The sequence below is a fragment of the Punica granatum genome, chromosome 2, assembly GCF_007655135.1.
Source record: "Punica granatum isolate Tunisia-2019 chromosome 2, ASM765513v2, whole genome shotgun sequence".
Taxonomy (NCBI): Eukaryota; Viridiplantae; Streptophyta; class Magnoliopsida; order Myrtales; family Lythraceae; genus Punica; species Punica granatum.
In genome coordinates, this window is record NC_045128.1 from 41979910 (window position 1) to 41998907 (window position 18998).

The 18998-nt window shown below is 36.4% G+C and overlaps 2 protein-coding genes across 2 annotated transcripts; both read left to right on the forward strand.

Moving 5' to 3' along the window:
* Positions 1-4624: 4624 nt before the first annotated feature.
* Positions 4625-12614, forward strand: LOC116194511 (DNA repair protein RAD16). The gene is made up of 16 exons (XM_031523325.1): positions 4625-4833; positions 5307-5432; positions 5545-6578; positions 7093-7215; positions 7306-7379; positions 7640-7703; positions 7828-7974; positions 8057-8142; positions 8617-8686; positions 8982-9107; positions 10069-10299; positions 10654-10758; positions 10853-11005; positions 11269-11357; positions 11450-11530; positions 11627-12614. The coding sequence occupies exons 1-16, from the start codon at positions 4788-4790 to the stop codon at positions 11697-11699; spliced, it is 2628 nt and encodes an 875-aa protein (XP_031379185.1). The 5' UTR covers positions 4625-4787; the 3' UTR covers positions 11700-12614.
* Positions 12615-13130: 516 nt separating this feature from the next.
* LOC116194512 (dirigent protein 22-like) lies at positions 13131-13940 on the forward strand. Its single transcript, XM_031523326.1, has one exon. The coding sequence runs from the start codon at positions 13224-13226 to the stop codon at positions 13761-13763; it is 540 nt and encodes a 179-aa protein (XP_031379186.1). The 5' UTR covers positions 13131-13223; the 3' UTR covers positions 13764-13940.
* Positions 13941-18998: the final 5058 nt, after the last annotated feature.

The following is an 18998-nucleotide window of genomic DNA, read 5'->3' on the forward strand; positions in this document are numbered from 1 at the left end:
AGCTACGCTCTCACCTGGCCTGCACGACTCATTCCTAAAGACGGGCACCCAGATCCATACGTCCACGATTCCACACACTATGCGAGACAAAGAATGTTAAAGAAATAACTGATCAATCAATATAGCGACTTGACGGTTCTTTATATCGAAATTGCGTGGATTTGGCTCGTGTGCCAGGGTTCTATGAACCCATCATTGCCTATTCAACCTGCATTGCATTGCATTATTATCTATTTAACTAGTTGAATACCCGTGCTTTGCATGAGACCGTACAAATAATCTCTTTATTATTTACGTCAAGAAAATTGTTATAAATATATACACAGATTAAAGTCTCATTAAAGAAAATTGAGATATACATGAAAAGAATAGAATTGAATAAAAATATGTGTGCAAATATATCAATAAAAATTAAACAAATTCTCATACAAATGCGTGAAAATATTAATAAAATTGAAAATATGCGAGCAAATATGTCAACTATAGAAAATAATAATTTTTCCAAACAAAAAATCTTAATGAAGTAAGCGAATGCTCCGATGAATCCTTTTTGAAATAATCAAATTGACATAAACCGGTCGGTATTGGTAGTAGATGAGTATGCAACACAATATACATATAAAGTCCACGAGTACACCAACACGTCTTTGTAAATGAAAATATAATAATAAAAGTTCCGTGTAAGGCGTCTATGTATATATATATTACTCCAATATATAATGTAACTTTATACGTGCAATATATATCTTCAACTATATATGCACACGTTCCTATAATATATCAAACAACTATATATATTATATATAGCTGCCAAAATAAAAATTACAATACATATTTCATTGTATCAAATTATATATGTATTCCTATAATGCAAGATCGTGCGCTATTTTTAGATTCTATTATATATTTCATATATATCAAATATATATAAGAAAGGTGGTTGGCCAGTTATCTATACTATCAAAAGAATGTTATTAATATGTTGTGATTACCGTTTTGCTGTTCCATTTCTATAAATTAAAAAAAATACTTTAATTGCTTTCCCGATAAGGCTAATAATGAAATATTCTTTTCTCTTAGTAAGAAAGATGGTAATTTGGCCAGTTATATATACTATCAAAAGAATGTTAATAAAATAATTTGGTTGTGATTTGTTGTTCCATTGTATTAAAAGCATATATTTATTTCTACAATGTAATTTTGTATGTTATCAAAAGCTACCAATACATTGATTTCACTATATATTTCACTGAATATCAAATATTTCACTGTATATAATATTTACATAATTAAAATAACGACGTGACATCGCGAGATGGACCGATGTGCCTTCGCAAGAGACTGTAATTTTATGACGTGACTTCTCACGTTTTAACTTTGGGAGGTGGCTGCGGAAAGACAGACAAATCATTTGTTTATATATATATATATATATTGATAACATATATAATCTACATATATTTTCATACAATTTAAATAGCATCTATATATGCATATATATGCAAACCGCAATTATTATATATATGCCAACGGCATATATAAATTATATATTATATATATATGTGCAAAAATCACATATAAAGATGGCATATAGAGTCTATAAACGGTATATATATATGTGTGTGTCTGTGTGTGAAAACGTCACATATAAAGATTATATATATATATATATATATATAATCTTGCAATGCAAATATATACGTGTAAATTCTATCGACATAATCTATATAATTTACTGTATAATTTATGATAGAAAGAATACAAAAGTTTCTTTAATTGATAAGGAGATAGTAAAGTGAGAGAATTCTGTTTTTTTTTTATAATGTGATGACGTGAGAATTTAGTATTTTAACATATATAGATATATAGATTGCGAAAGGAAAACTCTCTGCAGCTTCTCTTCCGATTTGCTTTCTGCTTCTCTTTTGACTTCTGATCAGCCGGTCTTAATTAATGGGCTTGGATGAGTCTGATGATGGTGTTGATCTGAATTGATGAAGGAAGCTCAAAGCTTCTACTGCATGTCAAGGGAAGGGAAACGGAGATGGCCGCGAACTCTTACGACCAGGACTCAGGTGCGTAGATCTTTGCAGGTCGCCGATTGTGCCATCACAATAAGCAAGCTTCTCCGACTACACCAGAATGATCGTACATGCGAACCATGCATTAGTTTCATGGGCATGCACTTGTTTGCGTTTTTGAATTTATGCCGAGCTGGGTTCCGCTTTGGACTCCCATGATATCGATCTTTCTTTCATGCTTAGCAGACTCGGTCTATCGTTGTGTCCTACCTGCATGGCTGCAGTAAAGTTGTACGCGTTCATTAAAATAGGGTATAACGCAGTGGCGCACACTCTCGCTTGTTAACCCATTCGATACTTGATGGGATTACCTATGTTATTTTATTAGTTATTTAATATTTTTATTTCACTATATTAAGTCTTTGTGACTTCTTTGTAACAAAAAAAAGATATATGTGTCTCGCCACGAAAAGCTAACTGTCCGTATGGGTCATAGAAACGCCTTTACTCATACTGAGATCCATCACGCTCCGCGCTAGGCTCTTTTTAACGGACGACCCTCATATTAATTTTTTGGGTTTCAAATCCGTGACTACCGAGACTTTTCTGGGCTATAATATCATTTCGTCACGAAAATCTAGCAGTTCGGGTGAGGCACGGAAACGCATTTTACTCGTCGCGGGATCTCCTTAAATTATTCATATCTAGAAAGTATACATTTTGCGTACTAATAACTCTTCGTTATTGCCATTTAATTTCACAGCTTGATTTTTATCTTCTCACGTGATATTTGTCTTGTAGTAGCGGCGACCGGCGATCAGGAGATTGAAAAGAAGCCAACCATGCATCAATATATACCATGATTAATGACAGTCTGTTGACCCGTGGTTTTAATTGGACGCAGATTGGAGCTGACTATTTCGGTTCGACACTTCACACTTGGGTCCATCCATGCCTGCAAGAGAGTATGAAAATAGAGGAATTTAAAACTAAATAATACTGTTGTATCTCATATGTACGCCTGGAATCAGTTCTATTTTGATTATGCGTACAAAATATGCAAGTTAATCACATTCGTGGCCTAAGAGGTGACCCATTTTAGAGTTCGTTTAAGAGTGCGATTTGGATCGAAATTGAGATTGCAAGCGTAATTTTCTCAAACAGGTTAATAGGTTCTTATGAAATATGCTTCTGCTTATTTTATTTTAAGTATTGATAATTTTTTTTTACTTTTAACAGTTTTAAATTAATATCTTCAAAATACTTTAACTTATTTTAAAATTAATGTTTATATTTTAGTACTTTTATTTCAGTATTTTTCAATCTGCAACAACACTTTCAAACTAACCCTTAGAATGCCCAGGGCCACGCTAGTTGGGCTTCTCATATATTCACGTATGATCCAATTGGGCCTTTGGCTTACCACCTATCTTTGCCAAGTGCCAATTAGGTTTCTGCCCAAAAAAAAAAAAAAAGAAGCAACTGCGAATGACTTGACATGACATGACATTAAATAGGGAAAAAATGTGAATACAATTTGAAGACAATTCGAGATAAATAAACTCTATCTTTCCATTTCCTTCTCCACACGCACACCCAACAAAGCCCCCCCCCCCCCCCCCAACAAAAAAAAGAAGGCTAATCAGTGATATATTTCCTTTTAAAAAGGTGTATGAATATATATATCAAGGACTTGACGAAAAATAATGGAGACATTTGATTTGTTGGATGGTGATTGAGGAGGATTAGAATTGTCAAAAAGAAAAAGAATTGAAGGAATTTATATAAGAGATTTTGATTGAATTTTCTTTGTACCTCGAATAAGGAGCAACAAAATAATATCGAAAATTAGAGTTAATTTGAATATTTTTTCGGTAGAAAGTTTACTTCAAAATATTACAGTAAATCACAATCATATATGTCAACATATTATCAGCCAGCATGACTGCATGGAAGGGCTGCCAGCATGACTGCATGGAAGCGCATATCTTTTTTGGCCGAATAATAAAATAGTCTTATCAAATCATGTTGTCACTCATCTATTTATTTTGTTACTAGATGAGATTACAAATAAAATAAATCGAATACCGAATATACTAGTAAAACCCTCGAAATTGAGGAAAATATCAAAGGAAAGGAATAGAAGAATACATTAGACAAATAAATAAGAGACTATAACCCTATAAAAATGCATCAATCTCAGTCCCATTGTAAACCTAATTCGTGATTACAGACTCTCTATATATAATACTTTCAAGAGAGTTTAATCTCCAAAAATTATTCTAAAATCTCTCCTAAAATATAATGATATGATATTTTCTCCTATGAATATATATTTTGATGTTACATGATATTTCAAAAATACGAGAAACAATATTTTCCCCCTTTTTTTTTTCTCTCTTCGAGTTTCCACAATTCAATGCAAGATATTCTTCTAACATATTTGGTGAAAAACTTGATATTTTGTTTTTTTCTAGACTGAAAAAATGGATTACGGTATGGACTATGCGCCGGGAGCATGCGACTTACTTGCCAGGCGGTCGCACGTGCCACAGTGAGGGGAGTGTTTTTCCCGCCGTCTATATTTCCTTCCGTTCTCTCACGCCTCCCCAAGATAGTCCAGAGTCCCTTCGCTCCTCTCTCACTCTCTCTCCTTCTCTCTCAAGCACCGCTTGGCTCCTCTCGGAAGCTGTCAGTCTGCTATTGCAACTCCCGCCTTCGTCCATTCCGGAGCCCTAAGAAGCCGAAGCCGATCGTCTCCGATCAATGGCGGTCCCCTCTGATAGCGTTGCTTCGAAACCCTCGCTTGAAGGTGATTGTCTCTCATCTGCTTTTGCCGCATCTCAATTCTACGCTCTTTCTGTGTTAAGTATCTATGTTTTGTCTGCTGATCAATGAAGTTGGTGAACGAAAGCATGTCATTGCTGGATTTATGCTGAGTGGTTCTGTCAAACTTTTTTTTTCCGAGATTCCAATGAGTCCGTTTGATTCGCTAATGGGGATGTAATTTTCGTCGTGTCTATTGAGGTTCTTTCATTTTCTTTGGGTTTCTCGTTACGATTGATGATGCCTTGGGCTGATTTTAACAAGCCAAACGAAAGCAGTGACTCAGAAAAGTTCGAGTTTTTCCTTTTATTCTGCTTCGATATGATCAAATCTCTTAATCTCTCTCTTTATTCTTGGAGCTTTCGTTTGTTATCTTTGGTTCCATTTTCTGTTCATGTTTTTTCACCCTTATATAATGAAATTCTTGCCTTTTCATTCTGGGGACAAAAATAAGGACAGGTGATGGGGATTATTCAAGTGATAGTTCTTGCCAAGAGGTCAAGAAGCGCTCATGGAATGAGGACTCCGACGAAGATGCCTATGTGCCCGATTCTGATGAAGTAATAAGCATAGGCAGTGACAGCGGTATTGCCCATTTAGCCTTTAACTGCATCTTAGTCTTATTGACTTCAAGTTGGTGGAAGTTAAACTACTGCTACTTTGACGAAAGGAATCTTATAATCTGACATCAATGCAGGTGAAGATGAAAAGCCGAACAGGTATTTGGCAAGAACCCCTCTCCCCGTTATTGACGAAGCAAACCTTCAGAATAGTGAGCTGGAGGTAGTGACTGCAGGAGGAACCATGGATGGGGCCAATGAGATTATCCAAATGCCCCATGAGCTGAGGCTTGAATTAGAAATTGGCAGAACTAGTGGTTATAATAGGAGAAGAAGAAATGGCAGGAAGAAGAATAAGGGGCCACCATTAATGTGGGAGATCTGGGAACAGGAGCATGAAAGATGGATTGATGAAAACTCGACGGATGATGTTAATTTGGATAATCAGAATGAAGTAGTCAATGAGACTGCCGAACCATCCTCAGATTTGATTATTCCTTTACTTAGGTATCAAAAGGAATGGTTGGCTTGGGCTCTGAAACAGGAAGAGTCTCCAACCAAGGGAGGAATTCTTGCAGATGAAATGGGGATGGGAAAGACTGTTCAAGCCATTGCTCTTGTCCTTGCTAAACGTGCGCTTCATCAAAGTATTGGTTCTGGGCTGAATTCACCCTCAACTTCAGTAGGTCCATCCACAGGCTTGTGTGGAGTTAGAGCGACTCTTGTCATATGTCCAGTAGTTGCCGTGAGTCAATGGGTTGGTGAAATTGACCGTTTCACTTCAAAAGGAAGCACACGGGTACTAGTGTATCATGGAAACAATAGGAGCAGGAAAGTTGAACAGTTCAATAAATATGATTTTGTTATTACGACATATTCTCTGGCGGAGGCTGAGTATAGGAAATATATAATGCCACCAAGGAAAAAATGCCGGTATTGTGGAAGGTTGCTTCAGAAGGAAAAACTGTCAATTCACCTCAAGTATTTCTGTGGACCCAATGCTTTCAAAACAACGAAGCAGTCCAAGCAGCAGAAGAAAAAGAACTTCGGTTCGAAAAATAAAGAATTAGACTCTGCAATAGATAATATTAGCGACTTTGAAGATGAGCAAAGTGCTCATGGGAAATCCCCTTTACACTCCGTGCGGTGGAACCGCATAATATTGGATGAAGTGAGTTGGAAAAGCATTCTCTTTTTATAGAATAACATACTGAATATTTTTCTCGTCTAAAGCTTGGTTTTTATTTAGACGTTATGGTAAAGTGCATTTCAGGCCGACTATGTCTGCCCTTCTAAAGGCATTAATGATCATATAATGCTCAGGGCACCTGTAATTTTGTTTGCTTCTCTTGAAATGGAGATCAATGTCCCATCCAGCCCATTTCTAGTGGTAGCCTGCTTTTATAAAATTGATTCCGTAACAGTCATTAATATAATTGTGAAGCTGTAAAATGTTCTGTCTGAGATTTAGTTATTTGTTTCTTGTTTGTATATATGCCACTAACCCTCTTTTACCTCGCCCTCTTGCACGTTAGCTTTATCTCTTTCTGGATAATAATGTTTCTATGCTTAATATGCGTAATTTCCTAATAAGCCTGTGTTGTTCAATACCTCATAAGGCTATTGGCACCTATTCATTCATAACTTTCATCCTTTATGACGTGGATGCAACTGCCTTATTACAGGCTCACTTTGTCAAAGACAGGCGCTGTAATACTGCAAAAGCAGTTCTTGCTTTAGATTCCTTGTATAAATGGGCTCTAAGTGGAACTCCCCTTCAAAATCGCGTTGGAGAGCTTTATTCTCTTGTAAGTACAATCACCATAGGAAATGAATAAATTCTATGCACAATTATAGCCAATCTTAATATCATCTTTTTTTTTTTGGGGGGGGTCCAGATTCGATTTTTACAAATAATCCCCTACTCCTACTACTTATGCAATGACTGTGACTGCAGAACACTTGATTATAGGTATGTTACCTCTCTTGAGTATTTTATAAATTTCTTTGTAGTGCTTTTTGTGATGAAATTTTTTTTATGGTGGTAAATAAATGAGGTATATAAGTGGTAGGCAAAGTAAAAGCTATCTAAGCAGTTGCAATAGACCCTTTTGTCTCTGCTTTACTACATGACCCTTTTGTTCTATGCTCATTTTCTGACACTCAATGGAAATGGTCATCTTGTCTTTGATTTAGACACTTTGTAATCCTGATACCTAATTCCTTTTACAGTTCTTCCAAACAATGTCCTGACTGCCCACATAGTACTGTGAGACACTTTTGTTGGTGGAATAGAGTGAGTACTCTAATTATTGCTTTCGATATCGCGTTGCTTTTCTTTATTTTCTTTGTTATTTTGGCAAGTTGGTTAAATTCCTTTGTTGTTCTGATATTTAAATACCACTGGTTAATACAATCAGTATGTGGCTAATCCAATACAATCAAGTGGAAATGCTTATGAGGGAAAAAGAGCAATGATATTGCTGAAACACAAGATCTTGAGAAGCATATTACTGAGACGCACAAAGAGGGGCAGGGCTGCAGATCTTGCACTTCCTCCACGGATTGTAAGCAAAGTGTTGGGTGTTCGCTGGTTTAGATTACATGTCAATCTTCACTTTAATGATCTTTTTCTGTGAATTCCTGCAGGTCACATTGAGGCGGGATACACTAGATATTAGAGAAGAAGATTATTATGTATCATTGTATAATGAGAGCCAGTCACAGTTTAATACGTAAGTCCAATTCTACTTTCTTCTTTCTAATTCTAAGTGCTTGACTGGATCTCATGTGCTACTTGGGGTCATAACTATCTTTTCTTCTGTGGATATCAAGATAAATAATTGCTAGTTAACATACTTTTATTCCCAAGTGGGCGACTCTTTTTCCCAACATGTCCCCCTTTGAGGTTGCTATTTTTTTCTTTCTTTGGTTGATCTGTGGTCTTTGCTTGGTGCAAATTTATTGCTGAGAGATTTCAGCGATACCTAATTGGCAATCTTACCTTAAATGAGTGATTATGTAGTCAAATCAGTTGCATTTGGAGTGGAAAAGAACAAGGTTGCTGCATTTGTTGATATCAGAATTTCATAGCATGCACAACCAGTTCATTATAAATGTTACAGATGTTTTTTTTTTTACGAAGGATCTGATACTGCCTAGTCATACTTACAAGGATAGAGGCTTTACAACACATTCTATGGCTGCAGATATGTTCAGGCAGGAACAGTGATGAACAACTATGCTCATATATTTGACCTCCTTACGCGCTTGCGGCAGGTAGTTGATAGGCCTTGTTCTTTCTGATATATCTGGTCTCTATGTCTCTCTGACTCTTTCCCTCTCTTGCGGGAAGGAGGACCAAAATGAATATAATTTGCAGTCTATGGTAGAGTTGTTGAGTCAGAATTAGTACCGTGAATCATGGCATCCATTGTATGGATCTAGATCTTAAAATTGATAGCTGCTACTACTGATTATGGTGGTTCCTCAGTAGGTTGATATCTGAGTTGGATAAAATTTTGGCTTCTTATTTTTTATTTTCTGATGCTTGACCTTTCCTATGAATTTACAGGCAGTCGATCATCCTTATCTCGTAGTTTATTCAGCAACTGCTGCCCTGAGAAGTGAGAATAGTGTTATCACTGAGAATGGTGAACAAGTATGTGGCATTTGCCATGATCCTGTTGAAGATCCTGTGGTAGGTTCCCTCCTATTATTACCTCATATTAGAGGGTCTTTATTTGTGGGTGGGAAGGATCTTGTAGCATTTTGATGTTACAAAATACCTTAAGCAGGAAACATTAAGGTTGTGTTTGGTTTTAGAGTTAAGTGGAGTTGAGTTTTGGTTTTAATTGGTTTGTAATGATTGTGTTGTTGAATTATGATAAAAAGTGTGAAAAAGTATGAATAGTTGAGAAAAGTAATGATTGTAATGTTAAATTGTGGAAAAAGTAATGAATAGTTGAGAGAATTTAGTATTAAAAATTGAATTGAAGAAAAAGGGAAAAATAATAATTGTTTTGTTGAATTTAAGATAAATGGAGTTAAGTGGAGTAGAGTTAAAAAATTTTGAATGTTCGAATGCTTTTCATCTGTCCAACATATTCCATTGGGTATTCATGAAATGAATTAGAAGCTCTTGCGTTAACTGAAAGTCAAAGTTTTAAAGAATACTGTAGGAAATCGGGTCAACAGCATGGTCCTAAAGAACCGTAGCAAAATGTAGCAGGTATTTATCCTTACTGGAGGGGAGAGGGAAAATTGCTAGAACAGTTCCTTGCCACAGCACATTTAATACCAAAAATATGCATCACCTATTAGTTTTTGGCTAAGGGATCATTTTCACAGCCATTCATCAATCAATTTATATAAACAAATTGAGGGAAAGCTATTGACAGTCTGTATGATAACACTCCGTCGAAGTACTATTTTTTTTTTTTTTTTAAAATTGGCCACATCGAAGTACTTAATTGAATATCTGACAAATTCATCATTCTGTCTCAATATGTCTGATTGTGCAAAGTGCTGCAGTGCTAATCATTCTTCACTGAATACTCAAAATATGGGAATACTCTTGTTACTGGAACATGCTCCAACTAGTCTCATTGAGTTTTGTATTGATCCCATATTCTAAAGCTGTGTTTCTTCTGCTGCTTCAGGTCACCTCTTGTATGCATTCATTCTGTAAAACTTGCTTGATTGATTTCTCCGCATCTGTGGGGCAAGTTTCTTGCCCTCAATGTTCTAAACCTATTACAGTGGATTTGAGTACAAGATCAGATGTTGAAGATCAGCCCAAGAAAACAACTATCAGGGGATTTAAAGCCTCAAGTATTCTAAACAGGATACGGCTCGATGAGTTCCAAACAAGCACAAAAATAGAGGCTTTGGTATATAATATTGCCTTTCTTATTTTTCTTTTGGTGGAAGCATTTGTATTTAGTGTTGGAACTCATATAACTTTAGGAGGTCATAAGTATGACTGACTAGTTTGATTCGAAAGAGAAAGTAAAATGAAAAGAAATGATTGATGGGCATATGGTATAAATTTTATTAATTAATGTTAAGGACATATTAAGAATCAACAAAAGAATGCATACACAAGGATAGCAACCCGAATGTCCTTCCATTTGTATCTCAATTCTTCATTTAATTTTATCCATCACCTCGGTCGTGTATGGTCCTGGCATTCTGCTTGCGTCTTGTTCACTTCTTAATAAATTGTTGTATTTGAAATGTGGTAGAGGGAAGAAATCATGTTCATGATTGAAAGGGATGGTTCTGCGAAAGGAATTGTCTTCAGCCAGTTCACATCATTTCTGGATCTCATCAACTACTCCCTGCAAAAGGTAAACTAAAGAAGTCATTTATTTTTTCTTCTTTTACGGTCCTTACCTATGAACCGGAGTAGAGAATGAAATGAATCGATGAACCTTTTCGCAGTCGAGCATCAGCTGTGTTCAACTGGTGGGAGACATGTCAATATCCGCAAGAGATGCATCCATCAAGAAATTTACGGAGGACCCCGATTGCAAGATCTTCCTTGTAAGCCTGAAAGCTGGAGGAGTGGCTCTAAATCTTACGGTCGCATCACATGTGAGTGGGCTCTCCTCTCTAAAAGGGTGGCAGTTATTCCTATTGAATTATTTTGAAGTCAGTGCACTAGGATGTTATTTGTATCGTGTGAATTCTAGTTGATGTCCCAGGGATCTATCTACTTAGGTCAACTATTTTTTCTTGAGGAATTTCCACAACTAGACTACAATGAAGATACCACTGATATGCTTACCTCCATTTCTTTTCTAAGAGCTGCTGCTATTACTCGGTTCCTGATAGTTTCCTGACAAGTATACATCTAGGTCTTTGTGATGGACCCATGGTGGAACCCAGCAGTGGAGCGGCAAGCCCAGGATAGAATACACCGAATAGGACAGTACAAACCAATCAGGTACATCTTCCTCGGGCTTACTACAAAGTACTAAGTGATAATCCCCAGTTATTCGTCTTCAGCAAACTGAGTCTTATTCGTGTTTTTCTCAGGATTGTGAGGTTTGTCATTGAGAACACTATCGAAGAAAGGATTCTGAAGTTGCAGGAAAAGAAGGAACTAGTCTTTGAAGGGTAAGTGTTAATATTATGCTAAGAAAATTGGCCCGACTTTGTGCAAAGTATGATGGGTCGGATATTCGCTTATAACTGGTTTGGATCCCATTTCAGGACTGTTGGAGGTTCATCAGAGGCTTTGGGAAAGTTAACAGAAGCGGACCTGAGGTTCCTATTTGTCACCTAATAATTGTTCGTTTCAGGCAACTCAGTTATTTTTGGTGAAAGAATATTTCTGCTCCCGATCTGAAGCTCGTCTCGTTTTGTTCTGTAAATTTGAATCGATCTTGTCGGGCAGAAGCTACTGATGCATAAGATAACTTATCCTGTGCAGTGGATCTGTCAGAACTGAAACATTAGTTCTAGCAGTAACAAACTATGGCTTTGTTTAGGCCGACCCCTTGACATGGAGGCAAAGTCTGGGGGCTCTGGGTTGGGTTGGCGTAGTGTGGGAAAGAAAATTAACGGGACTGAGTCGCCGACTATATGTGCTCATTTGGAGCTTCGATGACTATGCACAACAATGCCGGACAATTACGAATTCTGACTTTGGTTTTCAACAACCCAAGAGGCAGGCATCGGGGCTGGGTTGTTGGTTTGTCATCTCTTTGCTACAAAAAGAATTTTGATCGCGGTAGTTGGTCAAATAACTCTTAGGGTCAAGTTGCTTTTTTTCTGTGCATCAACTCCCAATTCCACATATCTGGATTAAGTTAGTATTTTGCTACCGTGAGAATTGATTTTGTAACGCGGTATCTGAAGTTTCACTACCGTTAGAATCGGAGATGACATTCCCAATTCAACAGTGACATGGCCCATAGAAACTTTTGCGCATATGCAAAATATTTCCTTTAACCCAAGCAAAGAATATTTCCAAATTCCGTCTCGACGGACCTTTTCCTCTCACCAATTCAGGTCGTTGCGGGATTATATCGGAGTATTACCTGCTGATGTAGGCTTCGAGTTGAGACTTTTTATTTATTTATTTATTTATTTTGTCGGTGGTTTTGAGTTGTTACTTGTTATGGCTGTTATATTTTGATTATGAATGATCAATCTTTTTGAGTATCGTGATGATATGAAATAAACGGAGATGGTTTTCGGCGGGGAGTCCTGAACAACTTTTGACATGGACGATCTTTGACATCTTGATCGGTTCTTTACTGAATCTTTCGATGGAGGCCTCATGTGCCGACCCATTTTGTTGGGTCTTTCTATAATCTGAGCAGGTTATATTTCAAATCAAATCGGGCATATGGCCTCTTTGCTGCTTACAAATGCAAATCTCGGTGGGGTCCCCTTCATCCTCTTTTATCTTGAAACTCATTGGACATGAGTTGAGTATGATGGAGATGATCGGTTTACATTGAAAACTCGGAAACTACTAATCCTAATGCCATGCATGAGACCAGGATAAAACTTCGTAGCAAAACATTTTTATCAGCGGTGCAATTACTACGAGGAGTGAATCACCAATCTTCAAGTAAAATGACTTAAAATATGGACTTAATTTGTAAAAATTAAATTGAAAAAGGATATGCCACGCCCACCTACCAAAAGACGATCTCCTCTTCGAAAAATCTAGCAATAAGACAGTCAACAGCCAAGAAAATTGGGGGCTCATGTATCCTATAAATATGGACTCTTTTCACCTCTTGCCAATGCACACAACTTACAACTCTACACACTCAAAATCCTTCACTCTTAACATATGGCATCAAATGCACTCTTGAAGCTCTCCTTGCTAATCCTCCTAGCCATAATATTCTTGGCTTCCTCGGAGCCCATGCTCGACCGCAAAATGAAAGAAACCAAACTCGTCTTCTACATGGACGACTGGGGGACTGGCGCGGATGCCACCGCTTTCATGGTTGGGGGCATCCCTAAGAAGCAGTGGGGGGTCCTCCAGTTCGGGACCGTCTATGCCACGGATGACAAGCTGACCGAATCCTACGACCGGAACTCGACCGAGGTGGGACGAGCGCAGGGGCTGTATGTGAACTCGGCACTCGACGGCTCAGATTTGCACCTGGTCATGTCGCTCGTGTTCACCAGCGGGGAGTTCAATGGCAGTACCCTCGAGATACAGGGTGCCGATAGGTTCTATCTGAAGTACCGGGAGGTGTCCGTGGTGTCTGGGACCGGAAAGTTCCGGCTTGCCAGGGGATATATCGTTCTGGAAACCGTTTTCATCGACATAAAGAACTCAAATGCCATTATCCGTTGCAACGTCACAGTTTACCACCACTAAGTCACATGTTGAGTACTATTTAGCTCAAAAATAAAAGTGGGATAATGGGTTTCTTTCGGTTTTTCATAGGCAGATATGTAATAAGGCGAACATTGCCTTTCTTTTTTTCCCTTTTCTTTATTCCGCGTGTACCCTAATATTAAGAAGGTCATTGAATTCCAAATTATCCAGTTCGAACTAGGTCACCCTTCTCTTGTATTTAATTTACTCATTTTATTTCAGCAAAAAAAAAAATTACTGATCTTTTTTTGTTATTATTTGAACTTTTCACTCGTGGAAAAAGAGGGTTGGGATGTGGGCTGTGGCTACCATATGGGCCGCATGAGCTTGGGATGTGGGCGTGGCCCGAAGAGAAATAGAAATCGGCCTAATGGACACCGGTTCGTGGGCCTCATATGGGCCTTGGCCGATATTCCCCTTTCTCGATGATTGACAGGCGGCTCTGTTATGGCCCTATTATTCGATTGGTTCATGGCATTCCTCTCTGCTGGTACAACACATACTGTAATCTGATATTGACTTTTATAAATGTAGCCAACCGCTATTATGTTCTTTTAGAGCTCACCTAAAATTATGTTCGTTTAGACCTCAATTTCAACGTCGTATATACAGCTTTAGTATAAAGGGAGTACCTTGCAAAATATCCAACCTGACCGAACCCTGTAACCATAAAGTATTAATTACCTGTGGTCTAGGCGATAATAATCCTCGTCAATGCTATTCCCCGATTACACTGGCTATGTTATGATAAACACCATGAAACAGACACCATCTGATCATCCCACAAAAAGAAAAAAAAAAAAAAGTGAATTTTGCGTTGCTAATGGCAAATAGAACTCACGACCCATGTCAAGACACAAAACATGGAACGGTTCGAGGGAAGATTTCGGGTCCGATCTTCTGAAGAACTTATCTATGTAAAGCTTACTCATTTGTAAAATTTAAGTTAATATATTGTTACAGGTCCTCAATGGTCAATGGTAGGTTCTTCCTTTAGGAACAAGCTGGTCACACATCAATTTATTTTTTCTTTTTTTAGGTCTAAACTATTGGTATCTGAAACTCCACGTTAGTATTCTCTTGGTAAATAAGGTTGGCGCATTAACTTGGGTATAATTAATTTGATTTGGCATGTCATTACCCTGTGACTTGGGGAATTAACGTGGCCACTAGTCATAATCCCCGTACACGTATATTCGGATGGCATGTACAGCATCATGCAGTCCTAGTTAATATTCCTATTCCTTTGGACCAAGGGATTTAGAAGAAGAGAATTCACGGGTTAATTGAAAAGTTACTATCCATGCGAGTTTTCGAATGAAATCTAATTAAACTTGAGGCCTCACTGAGAAATACAAACTCTCTTGTTGTCCGACCTAACTCTTTTGACATGGAGAGGAATACAAACTCTCTTGACATATCATTAGAAGAAGCGAGTATTGATTTTTTACTTCGACAAGATAAGGATATATCCCGATTAAAATGAAAGGAGGAGATGGATGTATAACATTAACACTTTAAATCCCGCCAAACAGAGTGGTTAACTTATTAATTAATTTCGGCCACAAATTACAACCTTCATTAAAGCGAAGGGAGACGCGCTTCAGACGACATGCTTTTCTAATTTTGGGGCATCAGAAAAGGAGAGCCAAAAAAGGCTTTTTTTTTCCATTAATCCGATCGGCCAAAAAAATCAATAAATCATCACTTATTTTAAAAAAAAAATAGAAATTACTATTTATTAATTGAAAAGATAAATGTGTATTACTCTTTATGGGATTGATCGCGTGTGAGTGTTTGTAGGATTCAAAGAAAAAGAGCAATATGGAAAGTGGAACCCACATCTTCTTTTATTTTATTTATTTTCATTTTTGGGGGGTGGGGGGGAAGGGGGTCCTTTTCTCCTATCTTTCGATTAATGAAATTGAAATTTCACAAAAAAGTGCTTTAGTTTCACCGGTAAATTAAATAATTTGTTAAGAAAAAAGAAGAAAGAAACAACAATTTTTTTTTGTTTGGTCTTTAGCAACAAAGAATGAACACGTCATCACACTTCGAGTTCGTCTGCCTTTGATCTTTAATGCCGAAACCTAATTGGCCCAGAATCATCTGCCAGATTCCGTGTGATGCATGATATATAGACAATGACATTATATGAACACGTTCATGTAATGTATGTATAGTATTGATGTAAAAGATATGTTTCAATTGGAGATCAAGATTAATAAGGCCCCCCTTTTCTTTTATATTATCCTTAATTAAGTTTCTTCCTTGCAATGAGAACAATGTGACCTTAATTTGAGTTAGTGCGTCACTTAGCTAAAAGATAAAGGATATGTAGGAAGATTTATTTCGAGCTAGTGCAAAAAATTAAAGTCCGTTCCTTATCCTTGGAAATATATTTCTAAACATGTATTATAGCACGTGAGGCAATAGATTTTACCGGCAAATTAGTAATGGATTCCCGATGAACCGCCCTTTACATAATATGGGGTCTAGCCGGAGCAAGTACAAGTTTAAACTGACTCGACAACCTTCGGATATAGGTCCGGTCAATATCCTATATGAGACATCCAACGTCATTTTACAGGCTGTCAGGATTGCCTTTTGGAATTGGTGTGGATATAGACGTTTTTACGTGCATGCCACCTTTCGACAGAATAGTAAGTACTACGGCAGCTTCTCCAAATATGCGGTTTATATATATATATATATATATATATATATAGGTATGTAATTGGTATAAATGTCTACCTGCATTATAATGATTAATGAAATAAAACAAAGAAAGAGTAAAGATAATTCTATTTATAAGGATGTGAACAAATTAACCTGGCATATTTTTCATCATATAAATAGATATAGCATCATAATTTGATATAAGACAAAATGAAATAGGCATGGAGTATGGTCTAAAGGCAAAGGGTTAGATATCTTTCAAATCACAATCCAATTTTGTGCATTACACTGTAACAAATCTTTTTTTTTTTTTTTCGATTATAAGGGAAACTTTAGTGAATACGTTAATTCTATGGTAATCAACTAAACGCCCAAAACAGGACAACATTAACCAGTAATGTAATTACAGGTGATGTTTCTATCTTAAGTGCTCTTTCATCCGATCTCGCTTTTTTTCTCTTCCTTTTTCTTGGTGGGATCCAATCCCCCCTGTACCCATTTAATTTAATAAATAGGCCTTAATTATCCCTTAGAATTAATGAATGAACGAGCAAAAAGGTATTAATTTTTTTTATAACAAGAGTGTTCAAGTTTCTGACTAATCACATAATCCACGTGAATACTCTGCAAGCAACGGGATATTTAAATTTTTAAATGCCTTGCCAAAATAAAAAGGAATGTGAAAAACAAAAAAATTACACGCTTTCAATTTTGTCCTATCTTGTAATTGTAGCATTCTTGATTAACCCACCTTGATGCTATGGGCACACAAAGAAAGACATTGATTCCTATCTTTGTCATCGTTTTACTATATCTTGGTGCAGATAATGAAAAGCATTGCCACAATAGAGAATGCCGCATCTGAAAATAATTAAAGAGAGGAGGAGGAGGTATTCAAAAACATCTCTTTGTTAGGGTGAAACGTTGTAATTTAATTTAATTATTTAGTAATTCAATTTAAATATTTAGTAGTTTATTAAAAAGGGTATAATATAGTGGTGTACGTTTTTCATCTAGAGACTAAGAGGTCTCAAATTCAATACTCGTTATGAAAATATCCGTGCCCTTTATTAGGATATTGTAATTTTTATTTCATTATACTTTGTACATTGACTTCTCTTATAAACGAAAAAAAATATTTAGTAGTCTACTATTTACGATGGACTGTATAAGAACTAAATACTTCTACTAAAACACTAAATAATTCAACTGAAAGTAAAAATAATACACTCGTATTAATCGCAAATAATAATAGTATTAAACACTTAAATTGAATTATTAAATACTTAAAATTAAAAGTACCACATGTATTTCTGTAATAAAGTGTCACATCAGATGGATTCATTAAAAATTATATAACATATACATATACAAATATGTACATGTATTCAAAGAGGAAGCAAGTGGACGAAGAGGATACTAGTGGCGAGGTGGAAAAATAGTACGAGGGATAAAGGACCATGACCGTGACCATGATGTGAGAAAATATTAAATGAGTAATGTACAATTAAGTTTGCGTAAAATTTTATCCTCGAATACCACGAATACCACGTCTAAAGTAACAAAGAGAGAGATTTTCAATGAAATATTTGACAATGTAATTTTATACAATCATATTATTTACCTAATATTTTCTCCGGTGATGTGAGAGCCAAAGGAATAGAGACACAATTTCGAGTTAGAAAAGTTACAACCCTACAAAATGGCCTACGGAATCCCGTACGATCCCTTCCCCCAACAAAGCAACCCCTTTGCTTTTTATTAGCTAGTTCCACCTTTTTCTTTTTCTTTTTTGTCCTTTTTTTTTTAATCACAAAATATTCTTAATCTATTAATCAAAATTATGAGTTATACTCGAGTATTATTTTAGCTTTGTCGAAGTAAGTTTCAAATCCTGCGCCGCAAGTAACATTGGTCCGATTAAAACACAAAGCTGACCACCTGTATTATAACTAGTAGTTGGTTTCTGACCTTTTTTTTTTTTGGTGAACGGTTTCCGACATATTAAAATGGTGGAGAATAGAATATATCCACTCAACCATGACATCATAAGCTGATCGATTCATGTCCACAGTTGCACTTTCTGATCTAAAATTCTATTTTGTTTCTTTTCTTTTCCCAGGTAAATTCAATTGCGAAGCTTGTATATATTCCGACTGAATAAATTCAACTTTAATAATTTTGTTAGACCTATAACAGAGCTTTTTTGATTTGTGTATCGAAAAAGTCGACACATAGAATATTAGTGAATGGTTGGGAAAATATTCAACCTGAAACTTGTAACCATATAAGCATTGCATTAATTATGGCATCTCATGCCGATATGAGTATATCCAAATGATTTGATAACTTTTTTTCTTTTATAAAATTTTGAATTCGGATATTGTGGACGAATAAAATTCATACGATTGTAAGAGTTTTACCTTTTAGTTACTCAAATTAAATTAATCGGGGACATTAAATTTGAGGCTACATACTTGGTGCAGACAAAAAAATAAAAATAAAATCATAGCACGTACGATTTTGGTGCAGCATATTCATGCATATTTGTCTCAA

Excerpts from the sequence above, each read along its gene's own strand:
- LOC116194512 (XM_031523326.1), top strand. The coding sequence starts at position 13,224 with ATGGCATCAAATGCACTCTTGAAGCTCTCCTTGCTAATCCTCCTAGCC.
- LOC116194511 (XM_031523325.1), top strand. The coding sequence starts at position 4,788 with ATGGCGGTCCCCTCTGATAGCGTTGCTTCGAAACCCTCGCTTGAAG. Across the intron at positions 7,380-7,639 it reads TGCAGAACACTTGATTATAG|TTCTTCCAAACAATGTCCTG; the intron begins GTATGTTACCTC and ends TTCCTTTTACAG. Across the intron at positions 9,108-10,068 it reads ATCCTGTTGAAGATCCTGTG|GTCACCTCTTGTATGCATTC; the intron begins GTAGGTTCCCTC and ends CTGCTGCTTCAG.